Below are 16,768 nucleotides of genomic sequence, written 5' to 3' on the forward strand. Positions count from 1 at the left end.
CCTCCACCAGCAATGGAGGAGTGTTTCCCTTAATCGGCATCCTCTCCAGCATAAGCTATCATCAGTGTTTTTGATTTTAGCCATGCTGACTGGTGTAAGATAGTATCTCAGAGTCGTTTTGATTTGCATTTCCTGATTGATGGCTGAAGATGTTGAGCAATTCTTTAAGTGTCTTTTGGTCATTTGAGATTCCTCTGTTGAGAATCCTCTGTTTAGATATGTACGCCATTTTTAATTAGATTATTTGGTCTTTTGATGTCTAGTTTCTTGAGTTCTTTGTGTATTTTGGAGTTCAGTCCTCTGTCAGATGTGGGGTTGGTGAAGATCTTTTCCCATTCTTTAGGCTGCTGTTTTGTCTTACTGACTATGTCCTTTGCCGTATAGAAGCTTCTCAATTTCAGGAGGTCCCATTTATTAATTGTTGCTCTCAGTGTCTGTGCTTCTGGTGTTATATTTAGGAAGGGTTCTCCTGTGCCCATGCATTCAAGGCTACTTCCTACTTTCTCTTCTAAGAGGTTCAGTGTGGCTGGATTTATGTTGGGGTCTTTGATCAATTTGGACTTGAGTTTTGTTCATGGTAATAGATAGGGATCTATTTGCATTCTTTTACATGTTGACATCCAGTTATTCCGGTACTACTTGCTGAAGATGCTTTTTCCCCCATTGTATAATTTTAAATACTTTTCAAAAATCAGGTGTTCATAGGTGTGTGGATTGATATCAGGGTTTTCAATTTGATTCCATTGGTCTGCCTGTCTGATTTTTATGCTGATACCATGCTGTTTTATTTACTATAGCTCAACAGTAGAGCTTGAAGTCAGGGATGGTGATGCCCCTAGATGACCCTTTGTACAGGGTTGCTTTGGTTATCCTGAGTTTTTTGTTTTACCATATGAAGTTGAATATTATTTATCGTGGGACTGATACAAGCTGGGTCCCTGACAATCATTTTTATATGGGCAGTTAGTTTTAAGGTCTTTTTCTTGTGTGTTAGCTATGTTGGAATATTCAGGGCCTGCTGTGGTAGGGGATAGCTGGGCTTTAGTGGAGATATTGTCCTGGTTGTTGTTGACTGTTCTGACACTGGCTTTTAGGCATCTGGAATTTAGATGATTATAGGTCTGTGAATTGTGTTGGGATTTTGATGCGGATTGCATTGAATCTGTAGATTGCCATTTTTATTATGTTGGTTCTCTCTATTCGAGAGCATAGGTAATCTTTCCATTTCTGATATCTTCTCTAGTTTCTTTCTTCAAAGCCTTATAGATCTTGTCATACAGGTCTTTCACTTCTTTTGGTTAGCGTTATCCCAAGATATTTTGTATTATTTGTGGCTATTGTAAAGGATGTTGTTTCTCTGATTTCTTTCTCAGCTGTTTTATCATTTATATATGAGGGCTACTGATATTTTTGAGTTGATATTGTATCCTGCCATATTACTAAAGGTGTTTATCAGTTTATCAGCTGTTCCCTGGTAGAAATTTTGGGGTCACTTATGTATACCATCATATCGTCTGCAAATAGCAAAAGTTTGACTTCTTCCTTTCCAATGTGAATCCCCTTGATCTCCTTTAGTTGTTTTATTGCTCTAGCTAGATCTTCAAGTACTATATTACATAGATATGGAGAGATTGGAAACCTTGTCTTGTTTCTGATTTTGGTGGGATAACTTTGAGTTTATCTCCATTTAATTTGATGTTGGCTGTCGGGTTGCTGTATATTGCTTTTATTATGTTTAGATATGTTCCTTGTATCCCTGATCTCTCCAAGACCTTTGTCATAAAGGGGTGTTGGATTTTGTTGAACACTTGTTTAGCATCTAATGAAACTATCATATGGTTTTTTCTTTCCGTTTATTATTATGGTGGATTATGTTGACCGATTTACCCATGTTGAACCATCCCTGCATCTCTGAGATGAAGCCTACTTCATCATGGTGGATGATTTTTTGATGTGTTCTGTGGGGAACCAAATAATTCTGTTATGGAATATTTTGGGGCCCAGCCTCCATCTCCTGTAAACATGGGGCACCGGAAAGCTCTGGTTCACCATTGTATTGTTAATTGCCAGTAGGGCTACTATTGTTTACCATGGCCTCAGGGAAAAATGCCTCCTTTTTGCATCTCTGTGGGCCTAAGCATCTGAATAGGCCCTCACCTGGGCAGAGGTGCATGGTGTGTGAATGACCAGGGAAGATGAGAGTTAGGGGTGAGAGACCAGAGCAGAGAGGGAACAAAGAGAGATGGTTCCCTCATGGTCATGACAGGACGGTTAAGAAACACCAGAAAAGATGGCTAATAAAGAAATGACTCTAGTTCTACAACATGGAACTGAGAGCTCTCTGAAGATGACAAGATGTCCGTGTTTGGTCTTTATCGCCGCTGGGTTGCTAGGAGCTTCCAGGTCCACACACCCCCACTCAGGCCAACCTCATGGATTAAGGCTGAGACATGCTGGGTCACGACAGTGTTCTTGGATTTTGTATGCCAGTATTATATTGGGTATTTTTGTATAAACGTTCATGAGGGAGATTGGTCTGTAATTCTTTCTTAGTTGAATTTTTGTGTGGTTTGTGTATCATGGTAATTGTAGCCTCATCAAAAAGAGTTTGGCAATGTTTATTCTGTTTCTATTTTGTGGAACAATTTGAGGAGTATAGGTATTAGCTCTTCTTTGAAGTTCTGATAGAATTCTGCACTGAAACCACCTGGCCCTGGGCTTTTTCTGATTGGGAGACTTTTGATGGTTGCTTCTATTTCCTTAGGAGTGGTAGGTCTATTTTTTAAATTTATTTTCAAGTCTTATCATTTTAGTAAGTATGATTCTTTCCCTCCCCTGCCCCTCATTTTTTGTAGTAGTGGGGTAGAACCTTTGTACTAGGCATTGGTACAGGCTAAGCAAACACTTAATCACTTAGCTGCATCCCCTTCCTATGATAATTTCTTCTGCTCACCTATCATTCACAGATGCTCTTCAACAAGTAGTTCTTCCTGGGGTAAGATGTGAGGAATCATGGAGTAAGGTTCAGAATGGCATGCCTTATCCGAAGGAGCCACCTGCAGGCATGGAGGTCTTTAAAGCTGGGGGTGGGTGGGGTGGGGTAGCGACAATATTGGTCTATTTAAATTGTTTATCTGTTCTAGATTTAATTTTGGTATGTGATATCTATCCAGGATATTGTCCATTTCTTTTATATTTGCAATTGTGTAAATTACAGGTTCTTGAAGTATGACCTGATGATTCTCTGGATTTCCTCAGTGTCTGCTGTTATGTCCCACTTTTCATTTCTGATTTTGTTAATTTGGATATTCTCTCTCTGCCTTTTGGTTAGTTTGGATAAAGTTTTATCTATCTTGTTGATTTCCTCAAAGAACCAACTCTTGTTTTTCATTGATCCTTTGTATTGTTTTCTTTGTTTCTATTTTATTGATTTCACTCCTCAATTTGATTATCTCCTGGCATCTCCTCTTCCTGGTGAGTCTGTTTCTTTTTGTTCTAGAGCTTTCAGGAGTGCTGTTAAGTTACTAGTGTGAGATTTCACCTCATTCTTTATGTAGACAATTAGTGCTATGAACTTTCTTCTTAACACTGCTATCTTAGGTTTGGGTATGTTGTGCTTTCATTTTTGTTGAATTTCAGGAAGTCTTTAATTTCTGTCTTTATTCTTCCTTGATGCAGGGGTGATTCAATTGAGCATTGTTCAATTGTCACGAGTTTGTAGGCTTTCTCCAATTAGTGTTGTTGAATTCTAACTTTAAGGCATGGCGATCTGATAAGATATAAGGAGATATTCCAATTTTTTTTGTTGTTGAGGTTTGCTTTGTTACCGAGTATATGGTCAATTTTAGAGACGGTTCTATGAGGTGCTGAGAAGAAGGTATATCCTTTTGTGTTTGGGTAGAATGTTCTATAAATATCTGTTAAGTCCATTTGAGTCATGACATCTGCTAGTTCCCTTATTTCTCTGTTAAGTTTCTGTATGGCAGACATATCCATTGGTGGGAGTGGTGTGTTGATATCTCCTACTATTAGTGTGTGTGGGGTTTGATGTGTGATTTAAGCTTTAGTAATGTTTCTTTTACATATGTCGTGCCCATGTATTTGGGGCATAGATGTTTAGAATTCATCTTGATGGATTTTTCCTGTAATGAGTATGGAGTGACCTTCTCCATCTGTTTTGAGTGATTTTAGTTTGAAATCTAATTTGTTAGATATTAGGATAGCTACACCTGCTTGTTTCTTAGATCTATTTGATTGGAAAATCATTTCCCAACTCTTTGCTCTGAGGTAATGTCTATCTTTGAGGTTGAGGTGTGTTTCTTGTATGCAGCAGAAGGATGGATCCTGTTTTTATATCCAATCTGCTAGCCTGTGTCTTTTTATAGGTGAATTGAGTCCATCGATATTAAGAGATATTAATACCAATGATTGTTAATTCCTGTTATTTTCCAGTGGTAGTGTTTATGTTTTCTTTCTTTGGGTTTTGCTTGTTTGACGTTATCTGTTGTCTGTGGTTTCATGGGTTCAGCTAACTTCCTTGGGTTGGAGTTTTCCTTCTAGTACTTTCTGTAAGACTGGATTTGTTGATAGGTATTATTTAAATCTGGTTTCCTCATGGAATATCTTTTCTCTGTCTAATTGAAAGCTTTCCTGGCTATAATGGTCTGGACTGGCATCCATGGTCTGTAGCACATCTGTCTAGGACTTCTGGCTTTCAGAGTTTCCACTGAGAAGTTGTGTGTAATTCTGATAGGTCTGCCTTTGTATGTTACTTGGCCTTTTTCCTTTGTAGCTCTTAATAGTCCTTTTTATTCTGTATTTTTAGTGTTTTGATTATTACATGGTGAGGGAACTTTTTTTTTTTTTTTTTTTTTAGCTCAGTCTATTTGGTGTTCTGTAAGCTTCTTGTGCCTTCATAGGCATATCCTTCTTTAAGTTGAGAAAATTTTCTTCTGTTATTTTGTTCAATATATTTTCTGTACCTTTGAGCTGGACTTCTTCTATCCCTATAATTCTTAGCTTTGGTCTTTTCATGGTGTTCCAGATTTTCTGGATGTCTTGTGTTAAGAATTTGTTGGACTTAACATTTTCTTTGACCAATGAATCTATTTCCTCTAACACATTTTCTTGCTTTTTAAAAAATTAGAAACAAGCTTTTTTACATGTCAATCCCAGTTCCCTCTCCCTCCCCTCCACCCCTGCCCCTACCCACCCCCCCCATCCCAAACTCTTTCTGTTCCCCAGGGAGGGTGAGGCCTTCCATGGGGGAATCCTCAAAATCTATCATATCTTTTGGAGCAGGGCCTAGACCTTCCCCCCATGTGTCTAGGCCGAGAGAGTATCCCACTATGTGGATTGGGCTCCCAAAATCCATTCATGTACTAGGGATAAATACTGATCCACTATGGAGGCCCCATAGATTAACCAGACCTCCAAACTGACATCTTCGTTCAGGGGGTCTGGAACAGTCCTTTGCTGGTTTCCCTGCTATCTTATGCCTAAGAGTGGAATTGCTTGATCTTGTGGTAGACTGAGTCCCATTTTCTTGAGGAGTCGCCATACTGATTTCCAAAGTGGCTGTACAAGATGGCATTCCCACTAGCAGTGGAAAAGTGTTCCCCTTTTTCCACATCCTCTCCAGCATAAGCAATCATTGGAGTTTTTGATTTTGGCCATTCTGACAGGAGTAAGATGGTATCTCAAAGTTGTTTTGATTTGCATTTCCCTGATGGCTAAGGATGTTGAACACTTTCTTATTTGTCTTTCAGCCATTTTAGACTCCTCTATTGAGAATTCTCTATTTAGTTCTGTACCCCATTTTTAAATTGGATTGTTTGGTGTTTTGGAGAATAGCTTCTTGAGTTCTTTCTATATTTTGGAAATCAGCCCTCTGTCAGATGTGGGGTTGGTGAATATCTTTTCCCATTCTGTGGGCTGCCATTTTGTCTTGTTGATTGTTTCCTTTGCCTTCAGAAGCTTCTCAGTTTCAGGAAGTCCCATTTATTAATTGCTGATCTCAGTGTCTGTGCTACTGGTGTTATGTTCAGGAAGTGGTCTCCTGTACCAATTCGTTCAAGGGTACCACCTACTTTCTCTTCTAAGAGGTTCAGTGTGGCTGGGTTTATGTTGAGGTCTTTGATACATTTGGACTTAAGTTTTGTGCAGGGTGATAGATATGGATCTATCTGCAGTCTTCTACGTCAGCATCCAGTTATGACAGCACCATTTGTTGAAGATGCTTTCTTTTTTCCATTGTATAATTTTAGTTTCTTTGTTGAAAATCAGATGTTCATAGGTGTGTGGGTTAATATCAGAGTTTTCAATTCAATTCCATTCGTCTACTTGTCTATTTTTGTGCCAATACCATGATGTTTTCCAGACTATGGCTCTATAATAGAGCTTGAAGTCAGGGATGGAGATGCATTCAGACATTTCTTTATTGTACAGGGTTCTTTTGTTTTGTACAGGGTTCTGGGTGTTTTGTTATTCCATATAAAGTTGAGACTTATTCTTTAAAGGTCTGTGAAGAATTGTACTGGGATTTTGATGGGGATTGCATTGAATCTGTAGATTGCTTTTGGCAAGATTGCCATGATCCTACCTATCCAAGAGCATGGGGAATCTTTCCATTTTATGGTATCTTCTTTAATTTCTTTCTTTAAAGACTCAAAGGTCTTACTGTACAGGACTTTCACTTGTTTGATTAGTGTTACCCCAAATTATTTTATGTTGTTTGTGGCAATTGTAAAGGGTGATATTTCTCTGATTTCTTTTCAACCCATTTATATAGTAGGGCTACTGATTTTTTTGAGTTAATCTTGTATCCTGCAACTTTGCTGAAGGTGTTTATCAGCTGTAGGAGTTCCCTGGTAGACTTTTTCTGGTCACTTATGTATACTGTCATATCATCTGCAAATAGTGAAAGTTTTACATCTTCTTCTTTTCCAATTTGTATCCCCTTGATCTCCTTTTGCTGTCTAATTGCTCTAGCTAGAACTCCAAGTACAATATTGAAGAGGTATGGAGATAGTGGATAGCCTTGTCGTGTTCCTGATTTTAGAGGGATCGCCTTGAGTTTCTGTCCATTTAGTTTGATGTTGGCTGTTGGTTTACTTTATATTGCTTTTATTATGTTTAGATATGTTACTGTTATCCCTGATCTCTCCAAGACCTTTATCATGAAGGGATGTTAGCTTCTGTCAAAGGATGGAATGTTCTATAGATGTCTGTTAAACCCAATTGGGTCATAACTTGTATTAGTTCCTTTATTTCTTTGTTAAGTGTCTGTCTGGTAGTCCTGTCTAGTGGTGAGAGGGAGTTGTTGACGTCTCCAGCTATAACTGTGTGAGGTTTTATATGAGATTTGAGTTTTAGTAATGTTTCTTTTATGAATATGGATGCCTTTGTGGCATAGATGTTTAGAATTGAGATTTCATCTTTATGGATTTCTCCTTTGAAGAATATGAAATGCCCTCCTTCATCTCTTCTGATTAATTTTAGTTTGAAGTCTAATTTGTTAGATATTAGGATTGCTAACCCTGCTTGTTTCATAGGTCCATTTGATTGGAAAATCTTTTCCGAACCCTTATCTTTGAGGTAATGTGTGTCTTTGAAGTTGAGGTGGTTTCTTCTATACAGCAGAAGGATGGATTCTGTCTTCATATTTATTTTGTTAGCCTGTGTCTTTTTATAGGTGAGTTAAGACCATTAATATAAAAGTCAGGTGTAATTCTGATAGGTTTGCCTTTATATGTTACTTGACCTTTTTCCATAGCTGCTCTTAATATTTTTCTTTATTCTGTATATTTGGGGTTTTGATTATTATGTGGCTAGGGGACTTTTTTTGTGGTCCACTCTATTTGGTGTTCTGTAGGCTTCTTGTACTTTCATTGGCACCTCTTACTTTATGTTGGGGAAGTTTTCTTCTATGATTTTGTTGAATATGTTTTCTGAACCTTTGAGTGGGGTTTCTTCACCTTTTTCTATACCTATTATTCTTAGGTTTGGTCTTTTCATGGTGTCCCATATTTCCTGGATATTTTGTGTTAAGGATTTGTTGGACTTAAGATTTTCTTTGGTTGATGAGTCTATTTCTCCTAGTGTATCTTCAATGCTGAGATTCTCTCTTCCATCTCTTAAAACTGTTAGGTTATGCTTGCATCTGTAGTTCCTGTTCATTTACTCAGCTCTTCTATTTCCTGTATCCTTGGTTTGTGTTTTCTTTATTGTCTCTATTTCACTTTTCATATCTTGAACTGTTTGTATTGTTTCCTTCATCTGTTTGATTGATTTTTCTTGGCTTTCCTTGCTTTCTTTAAGAGATTTGTCGATTTCTTGTATTTTTTGGTTTGTATTTTCTTCCATTTCTTTAAGGGATTTTCTCATATCCTCTTTGAGGGCCTCTATCATTTTCATGTAGTTGTTTTTTTTTAAGATTTTATTTATTTATTATAAATACAGTCATCTGCATGCATGCTTGCACACCAGAAGAGGGCACCAGATCTCATAACGGATGGTTGTGAGCCACCATGTGGTTGCTGGGAATTGAACTCAGGTCTTCTGGAAGAGCAGTCAGTTCTCTTAACCTCTGAGCCATCTCTCCAGCCCCTCATGAAGTTGTTTTTAAGGCCCTTTTCTTCTGCTTCATCTGTGTTGGGATGTTCAGGTCTTGCTGGTGTAGAGTCCCTAGTCTCCAGTGGTTCATATTGGTTTTTCTGTTGTTGAATGTGTTTTTATATTGTCTTCTTCCCATTCCTTCTTGCAGTGTGTGCAGAAGGAATGTCTTCCTCTCTTGGTGGGTACAGGACCAAGGTTCCCTTCCAATGGGTGCAAGCAGGTCCAGTACTTTAGATGGTTCTCCTCTTCCTCGGCCTGTGGGCAGAGAAAGGGACTATATGCTTGCCGGTAGTCTCTGGGTGGTCTGGATCCTGCCAGGATGGGATCTGCAGTTTCCAGGCCTCTGGCGCCTCCAAGCAGGGTCTGGAAAGCAGGCTGCAAACAGTTCTCTATTGTATTTTTAACTCCTGAGATTCTCGCTTCCATTTCTTGTATTCTGTTGGTTATGCTCACATCTGTAGTTCCTGTTAGTTTACCCAGATTTTCCATTTCCATAAACCCCTCAGTTTGTGTTTTCTTTATTTTCTCTATTTCAATTTCCAAGTCTTGAACTGTTTGAACTATTTGCTTCACCTGTTTGTTTTTTCTTGATTTTCTTTAAGAGATTTATTGATTTCTTCCAAATTTTTGTCTTGTCTTTTCCTTTATTTCTTCAAGGGAATCTTTCATTTCCTCTTTAAAAAGGGCTCTGTATCATCTTCTTAAAGCTATATTTAAAAGGTTGTTTCCTTCTGCTTCTTCTGGGTTAGGATATTCAGGTCTTCCTGTGTAGGAACACTACATTTTGGCATTGCCATATTGATCTTTACATTGTTGAATGTATTCTTGCAGTGGTGCCTACCCATCTTTTCCTCCAATTGGTGCAGGCTCTTGTTCCAATCCTTGCAGTTGTTTTCTGTGTTTTAGGGAGTCTCTCTGGGACAGATTAGTGCAGTTGTTGTCTGTGTCTCAGGAATCCTTAGTGCAGTTGTTGTCTGTGTCTCAGGGATCCTTAGTGCAGTTGTTGTCTGTGTCTCAGGGATCCTTAGTGCAGTTGTTGTCTGTGTCTCAGGGAGCCACTGAGGTCTCCGGGCATGGGTGGGTTTGGGGTGGAGTGGGACTTGTAGCTTATAGGACCCGATGGAGTGGTGCTGGAGCAGCCTGCCTGCAGGAGGATTGCCTGCTGCCCTGGTAGTATGACTGAGGCAGGTGGGGGATGGGCCTGGGGTTTTGCCCCAGGGCCTGGGGCTAGAGACTGGGTTGTCCAGCTGGAAGGCTGGTCACTCACCTCTTGGTTCTCTCTGTGCACTCACAGTCTATGGCTCAGGGAGCTACTGAGGCCACAGGAGTCCTTTGTTTGCATTTATGACTTCGTGCCACATGCATGCCTGGTGCTTATGGAGGTCAGAATAGATATCCAGATCCCCTGGGACTGGAGTTAGAGCTTTGAGCTACCATGTGGATGCTGGATCTGAACCTGGGTCCCATGTAAGAACAAGTGCTCTTTATGATTGAGCCATCTCTTCAGCCCCTCAAACTATAATATTTAAAGTATTTTATTTCCATCAGTTAGCAGACTTTAGGGGACATAGCCTCATTTTTGGGGTGAAGTTCCTTCTTTACTAAGGAAGCCAGCACTGCTTAGAGAAGTTGAATTGATAGTTTAAAACTACTGCTTCATGGTCTTGTTTCCTTCTCTCACCTTTTCCAGCTTATTACTCCCCCAGAAGCAAAGAAGTATTTCAATTTCAGATACCCGCCTACTGGAGCAGAAAGAGTATTTTATGGCAGAGCAAACGATCCCCAAATTTCACCTTATTTGACACATGGAATAAGATCTCAAATTCCAGTAACGGTAAACCTTTCTCTTTTTTTTTCTTAATAATTTACATCGCATTATTAATTTACCAAGTTAGAAAGTTGCACACATAAAGGTATAAGTGAAATTCATAATTTCTGTGTGTCTTTCCTTTCCTCATCCTGTCCTCTAAAAACACTAGTCTTGGGCAATGGACAGAGTTTTCAAGGAGTGGCAACAAAGAATGTGTGAAGGAAGCATGGGCTCAAATCCCAGACTTTACTGTTCCCTGGATGGTATGAGGCAGTGACATCCCATTTTCCCAATAAAGAGAAATGTCACACTTGTTAGTCAGGATTGGCTGTTCTTGCCCAGAGTTGACAACAGAGAGTATATATAGATCTTGAATGGATGTGGGATCAAAACATATTTGATATTGGCTGCCTGGCTATAATTGTTACCTAACTATTTAGTTATCTGCCTACATATTTTTGTTCTATATATATTATCTACCTTTGATTTAATTTTTTTTGGTGGGGTTAATGCTGGAACTCAGGGTCTTATGCGATCTGGGTAAACACTGCTTACCATGGAGTCCAATCACCAACCCTCTAATTAATCGATCATGGATTCATCTATTTTTTTGTTTGTTTGTTTAAAAACCTTTTCCCACATTTGTGTGTGTGTGTGTGTGTGTGTGTGTGTGTGTGTGTGTGTGTGTACATGTACTAAAGCATGTGTGGAGTACATGTGTGGGAGAACTTGGGGGAGTCAATTATTTCCATCAAGTGATTTCTAGGGAATAAACTCAGGTCATCAGTTTTGGCAACAAGCTCCCTTATGTGCTGAGCCATCTTCTTGGTCTTTTAAAAAAATTATTTTATTAATAATTATGTGTGTGTGTCTCTGTATGTGTGTGATATGTGTGCAGGCATGCATATAGAGACCTAGAGGACAACCAGAGTTGATTCTCTCCTTCCACTTTTACAAGGAATCTGGGAGTCAAACTTAAATTGGCAGGTTTTTGTTGTAGGAAGTACCTTTATGTAATATTCTTTCTTGTCAGGACCACTAGCCCCTAAATAACAACATGGGGACTTAGTATTAATTAATTATGAAAGCTAGGCCTTAGCTTAGGCTTATCTCACTGCCTCTTATAATTTAAATTAATACTCCTCCCCACCCTGATTATCTCCTCATACTTCCTCCCTCTGCCTGCAAGTCCTGTCTCTCCTGCCCAGCTATTGGCTGTCCAGCTCTTTATTAAAGTGATCATAACAACATATCTTCACATGGTGTACAGATATCCCACAACACCCTTGGGTGCATCTCTCAGGCCCTGTTTTGTTTGTTTTTGAGACAAGGTACTGTTCCCCCAGCATCTCTCTTGTCTGTCTGTCTCTTCCTATCTCCCTGTTTCTTGCTTTCAATCTTTTTTTATATCTTTTTGTTTGTTTTGTTTTTGAGAAATTTGTGTAGCACTGACTGTCCTGGACCTGGCTTTGTAGACCAGGCTGGCCTTGAATTCAGACCCACCTGCTTCTGTCTCCCAAGTGCTAGGACTAAAAGCATGCACCACCATTTTATCTTTTATTCTTTGCACTTTTTATTCTGTAGTCCAGGCTGGCCTCCATCTTCCTGTCTCTACTACTCAAGTGCTAGGATGACAGTACTGTGCATCAAGCCCAAACTGGGATGCATACGCTTAAGAAAGTTTTTGGAAATGGTTTGTGTCCTGTGCTTGTCATGCCTGCTGTTCTTGAGTGTTTGAGTCAATAACTTGGGAACTGCTTGTGTGAGCCTTCTAATACTATTGTAAACTTTTAACTACTTTGAAAGGTTTTTATTTCTTTATTTACTTATTTATTTAGTACCAGGGCTAGAACCCATGGTCTTGTGTCTGTTAGACAAGTGCTGTGTTGCTGAGCTATATCTCTAACTTTTTCTTTCTTTCTTTCTTTCTTTCTTTCTTTCTCTCTCTCTCTCTCTCTCTCTCTCTCTCTCTCTCTCTCTTTCTTTCTTTCTTCCTTTCTTTTTCTGGCTCTAGGGCTTGAATTTTCAACCCTATGAGCTCTCTAATCTCTATATGGCCTTGTACTCTCTGTAGTCCATTCCATCCTGGATCTTGGTATCCTGGTGCTTCAGTTCCCTGAGAGTTGGGATTATAGTTCTAGCTGAAAGTTCTGGATCTGGTATGTTAAATTTTCATTACTTTTTTGACAGATCATAGGAAGGTGAACAAAGCCAATGATGATGAGAAATTATCACTTTAATCATATTTTCTTCTCATTAGGATTTTTGTTTTCTTACATATACTTGTTTTGATACATGTGCAGTCTATAATTTCTTTAGGTGAGCACATTGGTAAACCCACAGCCCATTACCAAGTTTCAACAGAAATTTAAAGACAAAAAAGAATCTATATATTTTAGCAATCAACGGGCACCATTGGGAAAATCTCATGATCAAACACCAGGATTGCCTAAAGGACTGGATGTAATCAACACAACATTTGGAACACCAATCATCAGAGGTAGTAAAACTAAGGGGTAGGAGGAAGTGGGAAAATGTCTTATGAAATTGGATCAGATATGTCACTGATAGGTTTTTTTGTTGATGGTGTGAAGTATTGTTAAGGATGAAAGATGCTCATCATCTTGAAACATGCTCTGTTTTCTGGTTGGATCATTCTCTCATCACTAGCTAGCCCTGTTTACAGTGGACATCACATCCTCTTTGCCCCTAACTACAGGTCCATTTTTGCATTTTTAGCTTTCAATTTTCTGCTTTTACTTGAACCTCTATTTTTTTCTAGTTAGTATCTTGACATAGTATCCAGAGAAAGACACATAGAGAATGATTCTTGGAGTCCTCCATGGAAAAGTAAAAAAGATGATATCATAGCAAGATCTTTCTCCTTCTCTTCCTTCCTTCCTTCCTTCCTTCCTTCCTTCCTTCCTTCCTTCCTTCCTTCCTTCCTCTTTCCCTCATTCCCTCCCTTCCTTCCTGCCTTCCTGTCATTTTTCTGTCTTTTTAAGTTACTTTCTGAACCCAAATGCTTGTAAAGTTTCTCTGTGACAGCCAAGGCAGTGGAGAAACAGTTAAGAACAGTAGATAGATACAAGAAACCCAGAGAAACTGGCATCAGGATCAACTGTGAGCTTCCCTGGATATCTATCTGTCTTGATGCTACTGGGGATTAAACTCAGGTCCCTGTATACCTACAGAGTGTATCTTCAACTCTCTCCATTGATTTAGAGATGGAATAGAACTCCCTGCCCCACCCCTTTTTTTTTGAAAGAAGGGTTTATTTGGGGCTCATGGTTCCAGAGGGATAAGAATCCATCGCCATCACAGTAGGGGAGTGTGGCTGCAGGCAAGATGGAAACTGGGGCTGTAAGCTGAGAGCTGAGGGCTCGCATCTCCAGTAGCAAACAGGAACTGAAGTGAACTCCAAATGGCACAAGTGTTAGAAACCTCACAGCCTATCCCCAGTGACATACTTCCTCAACAAGACCATACCTCTTAAGACTCCCGTATAGCCACCAACTAGGGACCAAATATTCAAATGCCCGGACTGTGGGGGACACTTCATTCAAATCAACATATTGAGTGTATAGCTGGGCTTGTAAATGCCTCCCTTTCCTTCACATAAAACAGAGGTGATGCTGAAGGAACCAGCTTCCCTTTTGGCAGCCATAACGGCCGAACACGTGCTTCTATGACCTTGTCCCAGACACTAGAAAGTCAGATGCCTGTCTTGTGACAAGGAGCCAATCAGAAGTTAGCTGGTGGTGCTATGCTTTACGACCCTGGGTGTGCTTTACGGACAAGCACACAGCAATGACGTAGAGAGCATAGCAACCACCCTGGGAGGGCCTATGGGCCATAACAACCAGTTGACCAATCAACACAGGGCAAGCCCTCCAAGGCTGGAAGCACACCAATCGTAAGCCTGTGCGTACCACTAGACACTCCCCTTACGCTGCCCTATAAGATCTTTCGGGAGACCCTAGGAGCCGTCTTTTCTGGCCATCCGCCATGGCGGGTGGGTGAAAGACCTGAGCTAACATGGGGTTAGCTCGTTAAATTACAATAAAGCCTTGTGCAGTTTGCAGCAAGCTCTCGAATCCGCCTGGTGATTGGGGTGACTGTGAACGTGGCCTGGGACCCCGGATACTTGAGTTTTTGGGGGTCTAACATTTCCAATATCAACTCCCAGGCTCCTATTAGGAATAAAGAAAGCCTTTTTTTATTTCTTTTTTTAATCATTTTTTTTATTTGAATTAGAAACAAGATTGATTTACATGACAATCCCAGTTCCCTTCTCCTTCCTGTTCTCTCCTACCACCCCCTCAACTAAAACCCTACCTATTACTTAGCCTTTCTTCTAATCTACAACTGACTCAATCTTTCTGCTCCCTCATGACCTCTGCATCCTTCCTCTTCTTCCCTTCTCATTCTTGTAGCTCCCTCCACCCTCTTCCCATGCTCTCAGTTTGCTCAGGGGATCGTGACCTTTCCCCTTCTCCAGGGGACAATGTTTGTCTCTTTTAGGGTCCTCCTTGTTTACTAGTTTCTCTTCCCTGCTCCTTTTTTGAGTGAGACTCTTGTTCATTAACCCAAGCTGACCTCAAACTCATTGTGTTTGAGAGACAAGAGAGGCAGGTCAAACTTGCAGCAAACCCCTACTTTCAGCTTTTTTTTTTTTTCAGGATTGTATTTATTATGTATACAATGTTCTGTCTGCATATATGCTTGCAGACCAGAAGAGGGCGCCAGATCTCATTACAGATGGTTGTGAGCCACATGTGGTTGCTGGGAATTGAACTCAGGACCTCTGGAAGAGCAGTCAGTGCTCCCAACCTCTGAGCCATCTCTCCAGCTCCTAATTTTAACTTCTAAGTGCCAGGACACAGGATGCCACGTCTCAGTGTTCAACATATGCAATTTATAATGGAATTGGTCACAGGTCTTTTTATATTTTTTTTTATTTATTACTTTTTATAATTTCTTTTTATTTATTACTTCATGGGTGGGTGGGGCATGTGTGTCATACATAGTTCTCAAGGAGGTCAGAGGACATCTTTGTGGAGTCAGCTTTCTCTCTTCACCTTACATGGCTCTGGGGATCAAACTCAAGTCAAGCTGAGTACTTTTACTTGATCCACTTGACAGTCTCACCCTCCCTGCCTCCCTGCCTCCCTGCCTCCCTGCCTCCCTGCCTCCCTGCCTCCCTGCCTCCCTGCCTCCCTGCCTCCCTGCCTCCCTGCCTCCCTGCCTCCCTGCCTCCCTGCCTCCATCCCTGCCTCCATCCCTGCCTTCCTCTTCTCTCTCATAGTCTAGTTTTAAAAGACCCTATCATGTGCTGGGTCATATTGAATTAAAAAGCCCATTAGATTATTTTCTTTTAGGTATATTTGCTCTGAAAAGAAATGATTAGAATGCAATAGTCTGCTGTGGTAAATTATTGACTTAGCTCTAGAGCTAAGATCTAGTAAAAATTGAACGGTGAAAGTTCTTTTTCATTTTGCTTTAGTAAATATATGTTTGTTATGCTTAAAATGTACTTTATAAAGGATGAAGTATCTTTTTCTTCTTAGTGGTGTGCTGATTAATTTTTGTTATTTTGACACAATTAGAATCATTGGGAAGAGAGAACCTCAACTGAGAAAATGTCTCCATCTTACTGGCCTGCAAGCAAATCTGTGGGGTTATTTTCTTGATTCATAATTGATGTGGGAGAGCCAAGCCCATTGTGGGTGGTGCTACCCCTAGGAAGTTAGTTCTGAATTGCATTTAAAGAAAGGAAACTGAGGGGTTTGAGAGGTGGCTCAGTGATCAGGAGTATATACTAATCTTCCAGAGGACCGGAGTTGGGTTCCCAGGACCCACATTGAGTGGCTCACGCCTCTAACTCCAGGCTTCAGGGCATCTGATGCCTTTGAACTTATAGGATGCCTGCACTCATATGTACCTACCCCCACACAAACATGCAAATATACATAATTAAAAAGTAATAATAATAATAATAATAATAATAATAATAAACAAGATAAATGAGTTATGAAGAATAGCCAAAAATCAGCATTCTTCTATGATTTTTGCTTCATTTCCTGCTTCTAGTTTCTCACACTGCTTGAGTTCATGCCCTAGCATCTTTCAGTGATGGACTGTGACCTGAGATGTATAAAATAAATAAACCCTTTCCTCCCCAAGTTGCTTTTAGTTATGGTCTTTATCACAGGAATAGAAAGTAAAGTAGGAAAAGTAGGAATGAAAAATCCTACTTTTACGCTTGGAACACAGCTAAGTTGGTAGAGAACTTGCCTAAACCTGGTTGGTCTCTAGTGCTACACAAACCATGTGAGATGG

General features: G+C 40.0%; 1 protein-coding gene across 1 annotated transcript in view; it reads left to right on the forward strand.

Annotated features, from left to right (window-relative positions):
* The window catches only part of Efhb (EF-hand domain family member B), a 63,911-nt gene that overhangs the window by 8,386 nt on the left and 38,757 nt on the right, over window positions 1-16,768 (forward strand). The window contains 2 exon segments of the mRNA XM_027394573.2: window positions 10,307-10,450; window positions 12,746-12,926. Coding sequence (XP_027250374.1) covers window positions 10,307-10,450; window positions 12,746-12,926 — 325 coding nt within the window.

This window comes from Cricetulus griseus, assembly GCF_003668045.3.
Source record: "Cricetulus griseus strain 17A/GY chromosome 1 unlocalized genomic scaffold, alternate assembly CriGri-PICRH-1.0 chr1_0, whole genome shotgun sequence".
Classification (NCBI taxonomy): domain Eukaryota; kingdom Metazoa; phylum Chordata; class Mammalia; order Rodentia; family Cricetidae; genus Cricetulus; species Cricetulus griseus.